Source organism: Ceratotherium simum, chromosome 15 (assembly GCF_057802395.1).
Source record: "Ceratotherium simum simum isolate JZ-2026a chromosome 15, ASM5780239v1, whole genome shotgun sequence".
In the NCBI taxonomy this organism is placed as follows: Eukaryota; Metazoa; Chordata; class Mammalia; order Perissodactyla; family Rhinocerotidae; genus Ceratotherium; species Ceratotherium simum.
Genome location: NC_141914.1, coordinates 36623443 through 36644983, shown reverse-complemented (window position 1 = coordinate 36644983; position 21541 = coordinate 36623443). Strand labels below are relative to the sequence as shown.

General features: G+C 38.9%; 1 protein-coding gene across 1 annotated transcript; it reads right to left on the bottom strand.

The window, feature by feature from the left end:
• Nucleotides 1–5: 5 nt before the first annotated feature.
• TBCCD1 (TBCC domain containing 1) lies at nucleotides 6–20259 on the bottom strand. The gene is made up of 8 exons (XM_087439891.1): nucleotides 20210–20259; nucleotides 17216–17594; nucleotides 14001–14156; nucleotides 10165–10531; nucleotides 8132–8318; nucleotides 7482–7979; nucleotides 3210–3339; nucleotides 6–331 (listed from the first exon to the last, which is right to left on the bottom strand). Exons 2-7 carry the CDS (start codon nucleotides 17549–17551, stop codon nucleotides 3210–3212), a joined length of 1674 nt encoding a protein of 557 aa, XP_087296017.1. The 5' UTR covers nucleotides 17552–17594; nucleotides 20210–20259; the 3' UTR covers nucleotides 6–331.
• Between the last annotated feature and the right edge of the window lie 1282 nt (nucleotides 20260–21541).

Below are 21541 nucleotides of genomic sequence, written 5' to 3'. Positions count from 1 at the left end.
TGATGCAAATTAAAATGCGAAGTTTACTTGTAAATCAACACTCAATAACTTTAATATCAACATATACACAATGGAATTGCCTTCATCAAGTTTTTCATTTTGGCATCACAAAGATGAACCTTCTGAGGTTCTATAAACAATAGGTTTATATTACAGTCAGAAGTTTAGCTAAAATTCAAGTAAACAGCAATAAATGAGTATGGAATAGAAATTAAGGAAAGGTCTTAAATAGAAAGAAAAAGCCCCAAAGTCTCTTAAGCAGCAAGAGCACTTTCTCAATTTAATTTCAAGATGTGCACCATCTTCCATTCATCCTCATGTTTCCAGGGCCCTGAAGGTTAACAAAAGAAAAATATTAATAACTTAATTTTCTATTGCTTTCATGCAAATAATAAGAAAAAAACCTTGCACTTATAAAATCACATAAATCAAGGTCAGATGATAGTTTAGAGTAATAAAATACAAAGTTTAAAGTTAATTATATTCCTTTTTTCTGAGAGTCACATTAGTCCAAAATAGAAGAAAAGAAATTCATACATAGGCGCCGGCCCCATGGCTTAGCGGTTAAGTGCGCGCGCTCCGCTACTGGCGGCCCGGGTTCGGATCCCGGGCGTGCCCCGATGCACCGCTTCTCCGGCCATGCTGAGGCCACGTCCCACATACAGCAACTAGAAGGATATGCAGCTATGACATACAACTATCTACTGGGGCTTTGGGGAGAAAAAGGGGGCAAAAAAAGGAGGAGGATTGGCAATAGATGTTAGCTCAGGGCCGGTCTTCCTCAGTAAAAAGAGGAGGATTGGCATGGATGTTAGCTCAGGGCTGATCTTCCTCACAAAACAAAAAAAAAAAAAGAAAGAAATTCATACATAGATAAAAAATGCAGCAGGCTACATATCGAGATTAGTCTAAACTAAAATTTTATCCTCTTATAGTTCCCATTTCCTTTACATAATCTTCAACAGATTTCCAATTCTTAATCTCAGCATTTATTAACTAAATATTGTAAAATTATTTATTTATAAAAGGTAATACACACTTTAAAAATGTAAACAATACATAAGGTAAACAATAAAGAATAAGTTTTTGCACCTTTGGAAAACAGTTCAGCAGTTTCTCAAAAAGTTAAACATATAACCTGCAATTCTACTCCTAGGTATATACCTAAGAGAAATGAAATCATGTCTACACAAAAACTTGTTCACCAAAGTACATAGCAGCATTATTGACAATTGCTGAAAAGTGGAAACAACTCAAATGTCCATCAACTGAGGAAGAGATAAACAAAGTGTAGTATATCCATACAATGGAATACTAGCCAGCCATAAAAAGGTATGATGTACCAATACATACTACAACATGAACCTTGAAAACATTATACTAAGTGAAAGAAGCCAGACCACATGTGGCCAGACCAAAGGCCACATGTTGTTTGATTCCATTTATATGAAATGACCAGAGTTGACAAATTAAAAGACCAAAAGTAGATAAGTGGTTGCCTGGGACTGGGGGGAAGAGGAGATACTAGGGGTTGGAGGAATGAGGAGTGACTGTCAACGTGTATGGGGTTCATTTTTAGGGTGACAATCATGTTCTGGACTTGTTAATGGTGATGGTTGCACAAACTTGTGAATATAATAAAAGCCGATGAATACCTCACTTTGAAAAGGTGTTTATGGTATGTGAATTATACCTCAATAAAAATTAAGAATAAGTTTTCTCCTACCAGGGCTGGACCCATGGCTTAGCGGTTAAGTGCGCGCACTCCACTACTGGCGGCCGGGGTTCGGATCCCAGGTGCGCACCAACGCACCGCTTCTCCGGCCATGCTGAGGCTGCGTCCCACATACAGCAACTAGAAGGATGTGCAACTATGACATACAACTATCTACTGGGGCTTTGGGGAGAAAAAAAGAAAAAAAAAAAAGTTTTCTCCTATCCTAGACAACCAGTCTCATTCCTCAAACACTAATAATAATTTCTTTATATCTTTTCAGAAATTTTTATGGCATATAATTAGCATATAAATATGGGTGATAATCCCTCTTTTTTCAAACATACAAGGCAACATTTTATTCTCCCCACCTTTGGCCTTCACCCCCAACGCCCCGCCTTAGAGATCCTTCAATATCAGTGCATAGAAATACACCTCGTTCTTTTTACAGATGAATTCCATTACACGGATGAAGCAGTTCATTAGGCACCAGCCCTCTACTGAGAAGCATCTGGGTTGTTCCCAGTCTACAGCTATTTCAAATAATGCTGCAATGAACATCTTTTTTAAACAGATCTTTATATACATGAGTGTATCTGTAAGGTAAATTCTAAGAAGTGAAATTGCTAAGTCAAAGAATGTGAGCATTTTCAATTCTGATTTTGTCAAACTATCTTCCAAAGAGGTTGCACAAATTTGCACCTTCCCCAATGGTAGGTGAAATGTCTTCCCAGTGCTATAAACTACCAGCTTCTGATCCTTGCCAATCTGACAGATGAAAAGTAGTATCTTACGCTTCTTTAAGTGAAAGTGAGCATCTTCATGTTTATAAGCATTTTTCAATAACTACCTATGTCCTTTGTCTGTTTTTCTATTGTTAGTCTTTAAAAATACTTTAAAATAGAAAAATAAACTAATTTATATAAAAAAATAATACTATGTATTTGGATTAAACAACTTCCAGTAAATTTGTCTGTATCCATGTTCTCTTCTATTGAGTCTGCGATTTTCTAGAGTTCAGTCTTCAAATATTCATTTGGATTAATCCTGGTAATTTATTAATGCTCGTATGTGCAATTAACAAAGATCAGCTAATTTACTAATTGATTTGTGTGTGGGGTGATGGGAAAGAGGAAAGAAGTGTTAGGAAGGGGGAATAAAACTTAAAGCTATGTAGGGGGAAAGTCGTATCTTTGGACAGTACAACTTGTGCCAGGCAAGAAGTGAAAAAGACACAACTTGGCCGTTATATTTGCTCATAATTCTGTAGGCTCCACCTGAATATTTTGGTTGGTCTTCTCACTATAAAACACAGTAAATATGAGTATGTAAAGGTCTGTATATGCTAGTGGGAGTGGTGGAACAAAATTGGCAATGGTGGGTAACATAATATTCTGTGCAGTTTTTCTGTATCTTATAAGATTCCCCCAAAATAATTTGTTTTAGGTCGTCTACATTATAAATGCCTGCCAGTGTTTGGATGCAGGAGTCTTACTCATCCTGCTGCTTGTTTGGAGCCTGCTGCAGGGGGCACGAGGCTGTCCAGCTGTTGGCGATGTCCTGTGTGAATCAGCCACTCATAAAACTTGTTCTCCACAAGTACCTGGAACTGCTTCCTTTGATCCCTAAAATTGCAATTGAGAGCAAAAAGAATATAAGAACACTAATTCATATTAATTTTACTCCAAGTGATTATAAAACACTCTAAAGGGATAAAAGTTAAATTATTTCCAGTTATCCATTTGTTCTCTCCAAATAACTGCTCTGTTCAGTTCTATACATTGGATCACCACAAAAAAAAAAAAAAAAAAAAAAGATTGGTCAGATACAATGCCCTCTTTGTAAAGATTTATCTTTACAAAGATATATATTACAAAAATTATATATTTTGTTCTACTGTGGTGGTTATTCACTCAGCAGATATTTACTGAGGACTAAGTGACTCTGGGTAGTGTTCTGATGATGGGGATAAACGTGTAAAGAAAAGAGAAAAGGCCACTGTCTGGGCAGGTTTGCAGTGCACAACTCCAGAGGGCACATTCACATTGTGACCTAGGTAGTCTATGCTCCTTGTGAGGGAAGTAGGGAAGACAGGAAATGAACAAAATAAATATATATAAACTTAAGTTGTTATAAGTGCCTTGGGGAAAAATACAGTGGGGTAAGGGAATGGAGAGAATTGGAAATACTACTTTAGAAAAAGAATGGACAGAGAAAGCCTTAGATGACACTTAAGCAGAGGTCTGAATGAAGTGATGGATTAAGCAAAATAAATATCTGGAGAAGAAGATTCCAGGCAGAGGAAACAAAAAGTGCAAAGGCTGTAAAGTGAGAGCATATTTAACATGTTCAAGACAAGAAAGAAGAGGAGGTCCTGACAGCCAGGAGCTAGCTTAGCACTCTCAGCTAGGACTTAGCGTAGCTAGGATGTGGCCTGGCCGTGGTGTTCTCCTGTTGAATATAAAGAACATAAACATTCCACAGAACAACATTAGACAAGGCCACTATGGGATGATGATAGATCAAGGTAAGAACAAGACTACCGCATAATCATACCTCAGTCAAGACAAAAAACAAACACATTTTGTGGTCCAAAGCATACAAATGACCAAACATCACCCTTTCCTGGCTAATGAGTGACTGTTGCTTCTTTACAATTATAGTTGTAGCCCCACTTTATTTCTCTTGTCTTTGACAGAAAAATTATTAAGATAACATCACAGAATTACCCTTGCTTCCAGATAGTATCCGACCCACAACAAAGCCTTGCTTCCCTAGAATCCTCTCCAAAATCACCTCACACAAGCCAAAATCCAATTGTAAGTTCTTTTTAACACGCTTTTACTGAAATGAAACAAGTTTTCTTCTTCCTTGCAATAAGTAATAAAATCTAACTTCATTCTACAGATACAGTCCTGGGGTCTTTGGCCGGAGAACGATGACTAAGTAAAAGCAAGAAGACTGTTGTGTGACGGGAGGAGCGTGAATAAGGAAAAGAATGGCAGAAAATGAGGCAGAGAGGGCCTGGTTGGTATAGTGAAGGTTTGAGATTTTATTCTAAGTATAATGAGAAGCCATTAGAGGGAAACGACATGATCTAATTGATTACCTTTAAAGGATCGTGTTGGCAGTTTGTTTTCAAATTGGTCAATAATTCTTCCATCTTCCTATACTCCCAAAGTTAAATATTGAGTGCTTTTCCTTGTTTCTACTGTTATCATAGATCTCATTGCTTGAATACATTATGATTCAGAATCAACATTTATTTAAGTATCTTGGTGGCTCAATCCATGAGATACAAACCAGGCAGAATGTTTGTAACAGATAACAGCAGTACTATCATAATGGATTCCCAGGTAAAGCATGAGTTGTGACTGTTATTGATCTTTATATTTTTTGGCAGGCAGCAACTGTCTTAAAGAGTCCAAATGCAATGGTGTAACTATATATTATATATTTCATTCCTCGATCTATATGATGAGAGCAAAGCCACAAGAATGCATCCAAAAAATACCATGGCTGGATCAAGTCATTTTTCAATTACTATTTCTCTTACGAAGTTCTCTTCTAACAGGTCAGGTCTCAGATATTCTGGGTAAACAATCTCACCCAGAAGATGTGTCTCACCAACACATCACTAAACAGAGTGTCTTACATTCATACTACTACACACAGTACAACATACACCACTACACGGAGTCTCACACACACACACACCACTACTATAAGCTATCTTATTAAACCTTCACATCAATCTCCTCAGGTGGAAAATAAACATATATTTTATATATGACACAATTAAGAGCTACAGAGGTTAAATGACACACTCAATGTAATACAGTAAGTAGCACAGTCATTACTAATTCTTGAGTCTGAGTACTTTCAAGAACACTAATTTTAAAATCTAATAAAAATAACAAAGCTAATTAAGCATTTTTACTCACATGTCAAAAAGCAGTTCTGGATCATCAGAAATAGAAACATTTTGGAATGACTGCTTCTAAGATATTGACAACCAGAAGAAAACAACTAATACCAGGCAAATGGAATCCAATTATTAAAGTAAGAGTTTTTCTAAGTTTTAAGGAAAAGGATCATAATGATCAGGATATTATCAGGACATATGACATTTCATGTAAAGATCCCCCAAAAAGAACTTGATACCCTTTTCTCAAACTAGCTCCAGCTTTGAAATGGACAATGTTGTAGAAGAAGCAATGCTTCATTTTTGGTATATTATTATGTTTCCTATTTTCCTCTCCTAAAATCTCTAACAAATAAAATTTGATTAAGTACCAAAATACTTGTACAAACAATAATTACTTATTCTGAGTATCCACTAATTTTAAGTTGTATAGGCTCTTCTGTCCAGAAGAAAATTGATTAATCAAAAGTTTCTAAGCTGGGCTCCAATTTTTGGAGTCATCTTTGATTTTCATCTTTTTCACGAAATCTTGCACCAAGTCCTGCCTCCTGTCAAAATATTTCTGGTCTCCACCCCCTTTCTCTCCACTCTAGTCCAGTTTCTTGGTCTAGACTATCGCAATATCACCCTGACTTCCCCCTTTCAAAACTCCCTAATCAGGGGATCTTACTTCAAATGTGCCAATCACATTTGTTAATCTGCCATAGAATCTAATAAAATGGTTTGCATATTATAGGCATTCTATAAATGTTCCGGAATAGATGAAATAGATTTCTGAACTTCAGTCCATTGTTCAGAACTCCTTAATGGTTCCTATTGCTTAACTCCATTTAATGCTAACTTTCACTGCCTGGCATTCAAGTCTGCATAATCTGGCTCAATCTACCCATTCAACCTTAAATACCACTTTTCTACACCCAGAATCCTGTTTCAGCAATTTATTTCCAGAACATCTAAGGGCTGCTTCTGCTTTCACATCTGCTCCTCTACTGCTGTTAAAAGTATTCTGCCCAGTCCTCACTTCCTATCCAAACTCTGCTCATTCTTCAAGGTCCAACACAAATTCTACTTCCTCCATAAATCTTCCCTGACTACCCACACTATATGGTTTATATCTCTATAAACCATACAGTGTGCCCTGGCTTCCAGAGTTCAAAGACCAACACCTTCAAAGTAAAATTTTGTGGTGAACATAATAAACCACAACCATCTACTATCACAAGCATGTTATTAAAAAGAAGATATTTTAGTACCCCCAAAGTAGGAAGGAAATAATCTCAGAATAAAAGACAATATTTTAAATTGACTAAATTTAGCTTTATTTAAAAATATGGTACTTATTTTTCACATTTTACCATGGATTAGGGAAAACTTTGACAAAAACTGGCATTAGTCAATGGACCAGCATTAGGAATCCATCCTTGGAAAGTCTGTCTGTGGCGTAGTGAAGCCAGGAAATCTGTATTTTTAAAAAGTTCCTTGGATGATTCTAACGTACAACCCAGTTTGGGAACCCGCTAGTATAGTGTAGAGAAGTAAATTAAAAACTAAGATGAATCCATTTACGTATTGGATTATGTGGCATATTTTCATTCATATGTCTTACATCTGCCTTAACTAAACTTAAGCTTCTTAAAAGAACGGAGTCTAACATTTGAGTATCCACTCGCTCCTACCCTGCAACCAAACAGTGCCTGGAATACTGACCTGGAACCTAAGCCTTAACAAAAGACACACTATACCTTTTTTATTACTTTAGCACAGCTGTAAACATGTGCAGGTTAATTTGCTTTCCCATAGAGTTTTACATAGGACAAATTATTACTTCTAGAAAACACTCACTTTGTCAAATGAGCCTCCTTCACAATTTTCTGCCAGATCTGTATCTTCTGCTCTCTTTGACCCAGTGCTTTCTGATATGCAGATGGAAGACCCCCAGGTATCTCTGTTGTGTCCCCTTCCATTTCAAAGGGAATAATAAATATGTAGAATTCGCAAGGTGGTAAGAGTCGGAAGACACTAGTGTCGCTGTTCTCTCTGCACACAATCATTGGTTTATCCCAATAGTTAGGCACTGTAGCAAGGCCGGTCCTGGCCATATGGTCCTCCAGCATTGGGTAATGAGTATGAAAAGGGGCAAAAGTTGCTGTCTGGTTCCCAGAGAGAATAAGTGGGCGTGTAGGCGTCAGAATGTGAAAGACGCAACCTGTTGTAGAAGAGATGGACAAATGACGGCAAACAGCAATGACTTTAATGTTGTCACAGCTGTGGAGGTGAAGAGCAGTCTGTACAGGGCCTAGGACAAAGGTGCTATTCCTGCACTTCTCAATTGTCACAGATCTGAAAAATGAAAAAATGAGGTCAATTCCTCTGAATGAGAATAAGATAAAAAAATATTTGACTACAATATTATTCTCTGATGGCAAAAAATGGATCAATCCTACTCCAAAGAACATGTGAAAATGTCAGAATACTACGAAGACTGAGCTTACCGTAAGGGAGAGAGCAGATATATAAAAGATTCGTTGCAACGATGAATCTTTACATGTGCTCCCACCAGAGTATCTGAGCTCTTGGCCAATGTCTGCTTGTAAACCTGGCTCATCACCACCATGCGGTGCATCCTAGGGGCCACATGAGTGTTACAAGCAATCTTAGCTCTTTTGGTCGTCCCTTCAACTATTTAAGAAAAATATAAATAAATGAGATAGTTTCAAATCACAGAAAAATAAACAACCATATGAGGTTACACATGTCTACATGTCTAAAATTAGATACATGTGAGGTTTAAAAGAATGTTAGATCTAGGTGTTGGGTAAAGAGGTATTTGCTACACTATTCTCTGCTTTTCTGTATACTTGCAATATTTCATAATATTTTGTTATAACAAATTTTTAAAACATAATCCATTCAAGATTGCCTATAGATCTAAGATTTTTTTCATGTCTACCCTTCAAGTTAAGTAATGTGCCTAAGGTCATATGGCTAGTAATAAGTGGCACAGCCGGCCCAACTCAAGTATCTTCTCCTGTAAGATGCCTTAATTGATCATCCCAATCCTTAAATAATCTCTTTAAATTGCCATAGTACTAATTATGAACCCCTCCTAAGTTACTTACCACATCATTCCATGAATTCTATTTGGGTTCATGTCTTTACTGCCAAGATCATTACTAACTGAGAGCACATCATCCTCTCGTACACAGTGCCTTGTACAAACTGATACTCAAAATATCTGTTGCCCTCCTAACACAGTCCCGCTATTATGTGATTGATTGGCTTCTCAGACTGTACTTCCCTGCAAGCCATCAGGACACCCTTGTAAAGAATACTGGCCAAATGTGGAGAGGTCACAAAAGCATGCTACTATTCTTTTAAAATAATTCTTATTGTTTCCTTTTATTAGATAAGTAATACATGGTTATTGTAGAAAAATGTTAAATACTAGTAGTAAAATAAGATAAAAATAATTTGTAATCCTATCTACAACTGTTAACATTTTAAAATAATCCTAGGAGGTTAGATATCCTTCTTTTTCCTACTAGTTCCTACCCTAACAACGTCTAAAAACTTACTTGAACCTATATTCTTTTATCAACATCAAGAATTATGTAGTTATCTCCTATATATTTATGGGAGCCTTACATATCTGAGAGTCTTTGACATCATACTAGACCAACAGCTTGTTTGGATATAGAATTCTTAGATCACAATCTTTCTGCTCAAGATTCTGTAGATGTTGCTCAACCATTTTCTGTTTTTTAGTATTATAAAAATTTGATACAAAACTGATTTTTTTTACATTTTCACAGAATCTGTTTTTTCTTTACCTTTGAAATTCAGAGATTGTGGAAGTATATTCTAGTTTTTTTGATTAATTTTGCTTGGCATTTGCCTCAGTGCAGGCACTTCTCTTTAAACTTATACCTGGGCTCCTCTTCTCTAAAAACTTGTACCTGAGCCCCAAGAAGTCATTAATTAGCACCTGAACCTATCCCTTTAGCCATCGCTGGACTATTGGGAATAGATACCCGATGCAACCAAGGCCAGATTCTCTCTACTGTAAATTTAAATTTCCAATTTAGAAATATCTAGTCTGCTTGTGTCTGTGTAACTAAAAAGAAGCTCACCTCTACACCAACTCTCTGAGGTTGTAACTGTGGAATGGCTAAATTCTGCTCTGGTGCATAGAAAATATGCAAGCCTCAAGCAAACGAGCATGTGAGAGTGAAAGGGAGAAAGAGTCAGAAAAGAGAAAAGCAGAGCAAAGGGAGGATCTAACTGAAGGTGGCGTTTCTGTTAACTGCAGCCAAAACAACCTGGACTAACAAGTCAACTCTCTCAGACTGTTGCTGCCTTGAGAGAAAAAGCCGTATACAAAATAGAGATGTTCCCCTTTTCTCTTTTATAGTAGCAATATTTTTTAGGTCATCTACAGAAGATGTGTGATCATTAATACACCAGAAAACACCAGGTTCCTTAACTTGTCATTCAATTTAACATAGATGAAAATATTAAAAACTACCTTGGTGAGCCCAAGCCAATTTCTTTCCAGACTTGAGGCAAGCAGATGTACCAAATGGATTCCCAGTCAAACAGGCTCTCAACCAGGCTTCCAGCTTGTAGAAAGAAAAGGTCTTAGAGATCTTTGAGAAGCCACTTTCTGCATGCAGTGGTTGCCACAGTGCAAGTTCATGAAGCGGATAGATCTTCCCAGCTCTACTCACTGTACCTTCAATAAGAAAGCTGAGCGCCACAATAGCTTCTCGAGAGACTAGACTACTATGGGTTGAATGAAATGATGCAGTGAGTTGTTCTGGATCTAAAAGCAGCTCAAGGAGATCTGACAGATGATCATAGACAAAAGCTTGGTGACTGTAATCATTCCAGTTCTAAAAAATATCAAAATAAAGCACTCTTAACAGAACAAAGAGATTCTACAAGACCTGAAACTTTTATATTTTAATTATTTTGTATTTATACTTTGCCTCATCCCCAAAAAGCATTTAAGGTGGCTATATAAACCTTATGTAGATTTTTTGTGAATGTGATATGTATAAACAGATTCTCTCCCCACTTTAGCTAATTCAAAAAGAATACTAATAGCAAATCCTTAGTGTGTGCCAAGCACTAAGGGTTATACAAACTTTAACATATTTAATCTTAGCAACAATCTTACAATAGATGCCATTATCATGCCTATTTAGCAGATGAGGAAATGGAGGTATAGAAATAGGTTAAGAAACTTGCCCAAGGTCACACAGCTAGTAAGTACTCTAAAAGTTTCAGGTCAAACACAAAAATAACCACCTCAGACATTCATTCGATGAAGCACTGGGTTTCTTTATTTACCTTCTCAAATTACAGAAGGAATTTCAAATTCCACTGGATGAAACAAGATAATAGATCTTACAGTAACTAGATTTAAGAGAAGTTATAACTGTGGGACTAAGCTTTGAGTTGGCAGATGTCCCAATGACTTGGCTCATTCATTTGACAGATATTTTTTGAATACCTCTCATGTCGTATGAGTAGTGATAACGATAAATTACGCAAATTGAATAAGACAAAGTTCCTGTCCTCCAGGAATTCAGAGTCTATGTAGTGAAAAGACAATATAAACAAATAACTATAACACAATGAGATAAGACCTACAGCAGAAATTTGTAAAGACATTCTATGAGCATGAGAGGAACAACAAACTCCACTTGAGGAGAAAACTCCTAGTGGAGTGCTGTTTGAATAGATTTTTGATTGATGTTGGTAGTTATGCAAACAGATAAGGAAAAAAAGGCATTCTAGGCCTAGGGAACAGCATATGCAAAGGCTCATAGGAGTAAAATTACCTGCTGTGTTCAGAGAACTGGAAGTTCTGAGTAGGGTGTAGGAAGCATGCTGGGCAGTGACAGGTGAAGTTAAAATAGTAGGCAGGGACCAATCATGAAAGGCCTTGTATGAAATATAAAATATTGAAACATCTGGACTTTATTTTGTATGCCAGGGACTTTCAAACTATTTTCTAAATAGCTATACCTTTTTCTTTTTTTTTGGTGAGGAAGATTGGCCGTGGTTAACATCTGTGCCAATCTTTCTCTATTTTATATGTGGGTTGTTGCCACAGAATGGCTTCATGAGTGATATAGGTCCACGCCCAGGATCCAAACCCGCAAATCTGGACTGCTGAAGCAGAGCCTGCCGAGCTTAACCACTACACCACTGGGCCAGCCCCCATCTTTTTTTCTTTTTAATAAACTCTCATTTGGATGCCAAAGAACATATCAAAGCAAAGCTGTCCACAGCCTCATGTGCTCTTCCTCCCTCTTGGGGCATCCCCCTCCCCGATAGCAGGCCCTGAGGTGGCTCCATGGAGTACAAGATGAAAACAACGATGACAATGAGATTTCACTGATAAGTTTCAATAGGAGATGGATATAATCCATCTGCACTTTAGAAAGTCCAATGTAGTAGGTGGACAACAGGCTAAAATCAGAGTGACCAGGTAGGACCTAATTACAGAAATCAAGGCAAAAAAAAAAGTCATTAGGGCCTATATAAGAGGAAGAAAAGGGAGAGATTTTTAAAGAGTTATTTTGGAAGCAGAATCAGTAAGACTTGACAACTAACTAGATATAGGTGGTGAGAGAGAGAGCATGGGTGGCTGGTGGTAACTTTCACTGGCACAGGGAATACAATTTAATTCAAGTAAAGGGAGATTTTACCATAGGGACACACAGTCATCTCCCAAACTGAAGTACAGGTAGGCCTCATCAGAACTGTAAAGCCATCCTGAACGTGGTTCTTCCTCAGGGGCCAGTGTCTCTCCGCATGTCTGTTCCATTCTCGTCTTTTTCTCTGATTACCTCAGAGTTTCTAATCCCTCATAACTCCAGGTCACTCATGAACATGCTGGCTATTCTGGTTCCAATGCCACATGAACTGTCCGCACAAGCAACCATCACCAACTGTGTAATTTCTTCAGTCTCTGGGGATACTGATTGGGCCAGGTCATCAGTTCAAATCAGACCAATTTTAAATACATACCTATGAATGGGTTACTCTGGTCAAGTATCCATCCCTGGTCCAATCAGTTGTTGGTAGAGGTTATGCTATAGCACAAACTAGTCACCATTTACTGGTGCTTACTACGCAACAAGTCAATGACTGAATTCTCATAGCCATTTCGAAATAGGTACCATCATTACCATTTAGAGAAGGGAAGCCAAGGCCTAGAGAAGTTAACTGACTTGCCTAAAATCATGTGATATTAAGTGGCAGAGCCAATATGAACGCAGGCTACCTTAGTTCAAAACACCATCTCTACATGGTGCCCATTCAGAAGAACTACGTGTGAAAAGAGCAGGCAATGATTGGCATTTCTAAGACATCTGCACTTGGACATTCTGAATTTAAAGTATAGATAGGGTATCTTTGTGAAGAGAGAAATCTAGAACGGAGATAAACTCAGGAGCCACTGAGATATATGAAGTCATGGGAAGAGAAAGAATTACGTTGAATAAATATGTCAAGTGAGAAGACAAAATTGTCACAGACAGAATCCTGGGGGAACAGCGGCCTGTAAGGGCCAGGGGAAGAGAGGCTCATGAAGACGAGTGAGAAGGAAAAATCAGAAGCAGAACCAGGAGGGAACAGCATCATGGAATAAAAGAGTGGACAGATTCATTTGAAAAAGGAGATTATAAAAGTGCCAAACATCAGAGAGGTTTTTTTTCAGCCTCAGAACATTTTTAAAGAGCCTGCACGTGGCAATAACACTGAGATCTACATTTTAAATGTTTTCAAAATACGTTTACATAAATAGGTAAAAATATTTCGGTTTTCTTTACAAAAACATGAAGAAATAAGACATTTTCTAAAACTTACAATGTGAGCAATTAAATATAACTTCTAGGTCATATCGTATATAATTACTTAAGCATGCTGAGCTTAAGTATACTTAAGCATACTATTTAAACATAGGAGAAGATATTTTCATAGAAATTTTTTCAGTATATTTCAACAGACTTTGCAAACACTACATCTTCTCATTTACCCTTAGTCAAGTAAGTAGATTCAAATTCATTAACATTTGCAAAAATGGGAATGCTAACAAGAGTACAGTGAATAATTTGCCCAAAAATCATGTAAGTAATTTTTGTGTTGTTGAAGGAACTGAAATCACTTCTCTGTTTTAAGATTGCACATATTGATTTTGTTTTATAATTAGGAAAAAAAGTAAAAAGTAAAACAATCCAGCAAATCACTGGCTTATATAAGTAATCTCAACATAATTTTTAATGAAGGCAAACCATTTCCCTCACAAATTATCCCTTTCAGAGAAAAAGGCCAAAATTTAAATGGTACCTTATTATGACAACTGGATTTTTCAGTCAGGTCAGGAGACTGAGATCTGTTTCTGGGACTAGGCCACTCTTCTCCAATCAAAGATGTCCTCAAGGAGACCTTGTTTAACTGCTGGATGTATAAGAAGAGCAGAAACTGTAGGGTGTCCACTGAAAGCTGTCCAAGAAGAAAATAAATGATGAGCACATGTCCTAAAACCACATCAATCACTAGTCTAGGACTCAGGAGATACAGCAAAACAAACTCACAACAGTTTGCTGATCCTAAGAAGACAAATGTAGAAATGCTGAATTTGATACATATGTCTCTGACACCCAGATGTAAGAGTTTCTAAAACTAATTAAACTGGAGTCACTTATCTTGGAAAGCTATGTAGCATCTATGGCCACAGACATTCTTTCCCAAAACTCATGAAGAAGAAAGGATGAAGGACATACTTTTAAAAATATATTATTTCAGCAGTTTAAAATTATAGTTAAAAAAAAGCCCTTAGTATTTGGATAAATAAATAAATAGAGGAAAGGAAGAAGAAAATTTAGTCAAGACACAGAGCTTAGTTTAACCTAAGGCTCACAGATTTATCAAGAAAGTTTAGGATACCAGTGCAATGCCTGAAATTGTATGTAATTTTTTGGTGTATGTGCATTTTGTGGGGGAATAGGCCTCAGATTTTCATCAAATTCTTACAGGGGTGTTTGACTTAAAAAAAAAATGCTACTGGCCTGATAGATGTTTATAAGTCATTCCTTATTTGAAGATGGTATGGTTTGAAGCTCAGGATTTGAAGCTCATGATTATCCTCATACACCCATTCCCACACACACACAGGAGAGCCAAAAAATTGAAGTAATACATCTGAGAATATAGCTATATTCACTGATTCCCAACCTAGCTAAAAATTGCTATACCTAAAACTTAAAATACACATTCTCGTAGGAACCTAAAAATACAGATTCTCAGGGGCTGGCCTAGTGGGTATAGCTCTTAAGTTCGCGCGCTCCAATTCGGTGGCCCGGGGTCCGCAGGTTCAGATCCCAGGCATGGACCTACACACTGCTTATCAAAAACATGCTGTGGCGGTGTCCCATATAAAGTAGAGGAAGATGAAAAGAGCAATAAAGAGAGGAGGACTGATGATAGATGTTAGCTCAGGGCTAATGTTCCCCCCAAAAAACAAAACAAATAAAAAAATACAGATTCTCAGGATCACCCAGACCTATTCGATCAACTGTCCATGTGGAACCCCATTAATCTACATATTTTTAAAAATTTTTACTTTCTTAATTAAACTTTTTGAGATAACTGTAGATTTACATGCAGCTCTAAGAACTAATAGAGAGATCCCATGTACACTTTACCCAGTTTCCCATCTTGCAAAACTATAGTCCAACCAGGGTATTGACACTGATGCAGTCAAGGTACAGGACATTCCCATCAACACAAGGAACTCTCATGTTGCCCTTTTATAGCCACACCCACTTCCCTCACCCCTTCCTTAACCCTGACAACCACTTATCTGTTCTCTATTCATATAATTTTGTCATTTCAAGAATGTTATATAAATGGAATCATACAGTATGTAACCTCTTGGGATTGGCTTTTTTTCACTCAGCATAATTCCCTGATTTTATACATACTTTTATTTAACAACTATTTGTTATATTATCATCATTCCTTCATATACCTGCCTCCCGGTGAGACTGTAAGATCCTTGTCTTTTTCATATTTATATTCCTAGTAACTAGCACAGAATCTAGCACATAATGAGCACTCAAAAAATTTGGAGCTTCTTGAAGGTTTGATTCACCTCTGTATCCACAGCATCCACTATTGTACTTAGCACATAGGAGGCACTCAATAAATGTTTAATTAATGAATAACTATAATGCCCTTCCCCTCCTGGTTGCTGGCCAAACCTTTTTTCAATTTCCAAAACCTTGTTTACATATTTCCCCATGTGGTAGAGACTGGCTAGATGCTAATTACCTTTTCTTTTCTTGTTGGGCACATAATTAGATGACACTTCCCAGCTTCCCTTGAAGTTAAATATGGTATAACCGGGTTATAGTCAATGGAATGTGGGTGGATTTATGTATACCACTTTCAAGCCTCCCAAAAACTCTCCCAAAAGAAATGGAAGTGAAGGACTCTGAGGTCCTGCTGGGCATGGCTGTGGCAAATTGTATTATATTTGCAACTGTTCGCTTCCCCATCCTCCGAGAGACTTATACGACTCTACTCATGGCCATGGCATTTCCCTAGCTCCCATGAGGTAGTTTACCTTCCCATCTTATTGATTTTAGGCATGGACGTGTGACAAAGCTTTAGCCAATGGAATGAAAGCTGTAGTTTGTGTCACTTCGGAGCAAAAGTTTTGAGAGGCATATCATGAGTTTGCTGCTGCTCTGTTGCTCTTCCCTTCTGTCACAAGAACAGCTACGACCTACACAGAAGCTGTTTCTTCAGCGTGGGTCCCCAAATGAGGAGACACATAGAGCCAAGCCACAGCCCGGAAGAGAGCCACAGCTAAGGTGCAGCCTTCATGTAAAATAAGCAAGAAAGAAACCCTTGTTACTATAGGCCACTGGAATTTCATTTTTGTTTGTTTTTAATGGCAGCAAGGCTGACTAATATAATAGTGGCTCCAAAGGTAGAAGACACCTAGATCCCTGAGTCACTGCTTGGACAACAGCAGCCTAGAGACTCATCTGACCAGATGCCCTGTGTTGGATGGCTGCATGAATGAGAATAAACTGTGATTGTGCTAAGCCACTGAAATGCAGGGATTGCTTGCTACATAATTAGCCTACTTTGATTAATATACTTTCTCTGTCAAGTCTTTCCTGATTATCAGAATTAATCATTCTCTTCTTTATTCTATTTCTGTACTTTACACATATTTTTATTATTGTACATTCCACACTATTAAATAGCACCTTTTTACACACCAGCCTCTCCTACTAGTCTGTGAGCTCCATGAGGGCAGAGACGCTGTTCTAATCATCTTTGAGTCCCACCACATAGAAGATGCTCACTTAAAAACAGTAAGGTGCTCTGAGTGTAACATATCAGTGGTTCATAAGCAATCTCTCACCTAAAAATATTTTTAAAGTCAATGAAAATATTTCCCTCTTTCAATTACAGGGTTCCTGTAACATTGTTTTGGAAACATAACATACATACATATACATATACATATACATATACAACCAGACCTGATTTCTTTGCTTTTCGACTTCATCCTCAGACACGCAGTTGGACAGTATCTCAGACCATTCCAGGCGCTCCTCCGGTGTCTTCACTGCAAGACTATCAAATATTTCGAAGTAAAGCCACGCCAGATCCTTAGCCAACTGCAGCTTCCCACATGCGATGTGCCTCCATGTAGACCAGTACAGGCGTGGGTAAGCTCTCTCTGTGGCCCTGGTTCGCACATAGGTAGATATCTTCCTGAGATAGTGAAGACTGAACTTGGATGGAGGGGGCACCTGCAAGGCACCCACTATAAAAGGTTCTGCTTTCACCCAGAGGAGAACTCCGGACTGATCCATGTTATCTCTAAGGACATCTGTGTGAAAAGGTTTCTTTGCATACCTAGGAAACAAAGTTTCTTCACAAACTGATTCCAAACAAAACTCACTTGTACATTTTCTGGTAACATGACCCCTCCCTTAACGTTTTTAAATGTACTATGTCAGTTTAAAAAGCAGATCTAGTTCATCAACCAAGAGCAGAACAGATTTTTGGTCAGATCTCATTACAATCTATTTGAGCAAGAAAAATTTTGTGATAAAACAAAATTATCCTACTTGAATTGTTCCAAGTGATTGCTTTAGAAAGAGTGTGTAAATGCAAGAGGTATAAGTTGGATCCCTCCTCAGGGCAAGAAGAAAAGAAGAAATGGGGAAAAGGGTCAGCCTATCATAGAAAATTTTGCTCTACTCTTAGGCGAACACTAGTCAAAATAAGGGGAATAAAATTTTCAGAGTCAAATCACTTACACATAGAGGACAATTGGTTAAAGATTTGTTAGCCGACCATATAAGCTCAATCTGAAATGCCAACGGGAGGTGGCAGACAAGAATGCTTGTGTAAATGTAGGCTGCAAAAACAGATGAAGTTAAAGCATCTTTATTCTCTGTAACAGTGAACCTGCTCTGGCATATTCTATTGCGCTTAGTTCAGGTGCGGTATTTTTAGATTTTTTTTTTATTGTTTCTTTGTTATAACAACTATACACTATTTTATGGAATATTTATAAAATATCTAAAAACAGAAGGGGAGGAAATCATCCACAGTCCCACCATCAAAGGGAAATTAGTTAATATTTTATTGTACTTCCTTCTTGTCTTTTTTTCTACACAGACTGGATGTTGGTTTTTGAATTTTCATAGTTGCGATAATACCATATATACAATCTGTATTATTTTAAAAGCTTCATAGCACTCTAAACAAATGTACCTCAGTTTACTCAACTGTTTTCCTATTTTCAGATATTTAGTAGTTTTAAAATTTTTCACAAAAACAAGATAGGCAAAATATTGATCATTGTTGAAGCTGGATGATGAGCACATGAGGGTTCATTTACCTACTCTACTTTTGTGTATGTTGAAATTTTCCACTATAAAAAGTTTAAATGTTTTCATTATTATAAAAAATGCTAAATTACCATCTTTCTACATATTTTCTGCATTATGATTATTTTCCAGAGAAAATTTTCAGATGTGCATTTGTGAAATGAAGTAATTGACCTTTCTGAAGCTCCTGACATGTATTTCCACTGCTTGCCAAAATGATTGTATCAAATTGTACCAACATTTGACCAAGGTACCCTCTTCATTGAACACTCCTCAGCATTAAGTGACATCACTTAAAAAACCATACTTAGGGGCTGCCCCAGCGGCTTAGTGGTTAAGTTCCCGTGCTTTGCTTCAGTGGCCTGGGGTTTTGCAGGTTCAGACCCCCAGGTTTGCATCCCTGGCCCAGACCTACACACTGCTCATCAAGCCACACTGTGGCTACATCCCATATACAAAACAGAGGAAGATGGGCACAGATGTTAACCCAGAGCTAAATCTTCCTCAGCAAAAAGAGGAAGACTGGCAATGGATGTGAGCTCAGGGCCAATCTTCCTCAGCAAAAAAAAAAAAAAAAACCATCCTTACATGAGTGATGAAAAATGTTTTATTGCTATTATTATATTTTGCATTTGATTCTAAAAAAATCGTCCTTCTTTGGGCAATTATCTGTTGAAAAAATAGTTGATATCAATTCAGTGCTTACTATGTGCCAGGAAGCATGCTAAATATTTCGTGTTCTTCACCTCCTTTCGTCCTCACAACCGCTTGGAGATACACCCAATTATCCCCATTTTCAGATGAGAAAACTGAGGCTTGGAGAAGGGACTTACCCAAAGTCACATACTTAAGTTGGCACAGCCCTGGATTAGAATTCAAGTCTGTCTGATTTGAGAACTGTGTCATTTACAAATGTACTTTAAGAACCCAGTTTTGGGAGAATCTCTGAAAAATGGGCGTGGATCCAGGAGAGGATTACCAGAACGAGTGGCCTTAGACGTGAGGCCATATAAGGGCCAGGAACACGGGAGCAGGAACCCAAAAGAAGGGTGTGAGAGGGTAAATGGCAGCTGTCTTTAAACATGGGAATGGCTTAGCGTCGCTCCGAGTAAAACCAGACGATGGAAGTGACGTGAGGAGGATCCTGGTTCGCCCCCAAATGGAAATAGGCTGCTGCGTGAGGCCTGAGCTCTTGTCCCTAAAGTGTGCCATCAAAAGCCAGCTCCTGGGGATGAACCGTCTATTCTACCTCCGAGATTCGAGAGGGCTACATTCGTAAATACATAAACCGGGGCTCTTTCCCTCTTCAAAAGCTTCCCCGGGGTGCGCTGGGGTCAGGGTTTTTCGGGCGGGGAGATCGGCGTGAGGATCAAGGCGGTCCTCCTGAGGCTTCTCCGCCACCTCGGACGCTGTCCGGGGTAGGACGCGGTCCCAGGGGCGGACGCGGTCCGGGAGCGGGCGCGGCGAGGGCCGCCAACGCGCCCCGACCAGACTTCGGCAACAGAGAAGGCCCGCGTGTCACAGTGCTTGGCGGACCCGAGACCTGATGAGCGCGAAGGCAGCCTCCCCAGCCGGAACCTGAAGCGTAACGGGCCTACCCCTCCCTCCCAGGCGCCAGCACGCGCGAGTTACCTGAGAAGGCAGGCGCCGCTCCGCCGACCCTCCGCGCGCCGCCGCGCCCTGCTCGCCTGGCCCGCCCCTCAGCCACCGCGCAAGCGCGCGGCCTCGCATCACCGAGACCCGGAGGACTACGCTGCTAGAGCGGCCGACTGCTTCCCCCGCGGTCTGCGGAAACTTTGGCTGAGGCCAAGAGATGCTGGGACATGGAGCCAGACGCCACCGCTTTCTGGTGTCGCGCCTTTCAACTCAGGGGAGTAGGAAGTTTTCTGTTGCTCCACGGAACTGTGGTCAGCCAATAGGTGCTGGTAGGGTCAGCACACTTTGATCAGCAATAATAATGATAATAGCTTACATTTATAGAGAGCTTACTATGGGCTGGACACTGTGTAAAACCCCTTTGTATTATCTCAGTCTTCCCACGAGCCCTTTAAGTTAAGTACATTTGTTTTCCTGATGAGGAAACTAGGTCGTAGAGAGGTGAAAGTAACACACCCCTAAGGGCACACAGCAAGAGAGGAGCCAAGATACAAACCCAGGCCAGCGAGAGCCCCCAGGGTTAGCTCCTTAACTCTGTTAGCTTTCTCGCCATGTTACCACCTTCATGAAGCTTGTTTGCATTCCACCCAGCAGAAGACCTCACTCCTTCCTCTAAACCTTCATTTCATGATTTTTGGCCATTTCCTGCTTTCTTAGTTCGTTTATGGACTCTCTAGATGTGGGAGATACAAAGGTAAATAAGGCCATCGAATGAAGTTTAGTTCTTCCTTTACGTGGCCTCTCTCCCCTAATAGGCACTTCCTGAAAGCAGTAAGCTGTGTTTCTCTTACCTCTGCATGAGTCACTATGTGAAGAGCATGGGCTTTGGATTCAAACAGATCTGGGTTAGGATCCAAGCTGCACCACTAAGTAGCTCAGTGACCTTCAACAGATTCTGTCATCTCTCTATGCCTTTGTTTTCTGCAACAAGTATTTACTGAGCACCACTGTGTGTCTGGCACAGTGCTAAGCACTAGGATTACAGTGTGAACAAAACAGATAAGGTCCTTGCTTTCTTGGAGAGTATATTTTAATAGGGAGAATAGATAATACATATTAAGAAAATAAAATAGGATAATTTCAGATATTAATAAATGCTATGAAGTTTGGGGGTAAGGGGATCAGTGCCAAATTTGAGCTGAGGCCTGAAGACTAAGAAGCCAGCATATGAAGATCACAGTCAAAGCAACTTTTTACTCGGTGGCAGTCTCTGTTCTAAGGTTCTGTTCTATACATCTGTGAGGAGAACAGTCCAGATTCATGGTCTCATGAAAATGGCATTCCCACGTGTGTGAGTGTGGGGGTCAG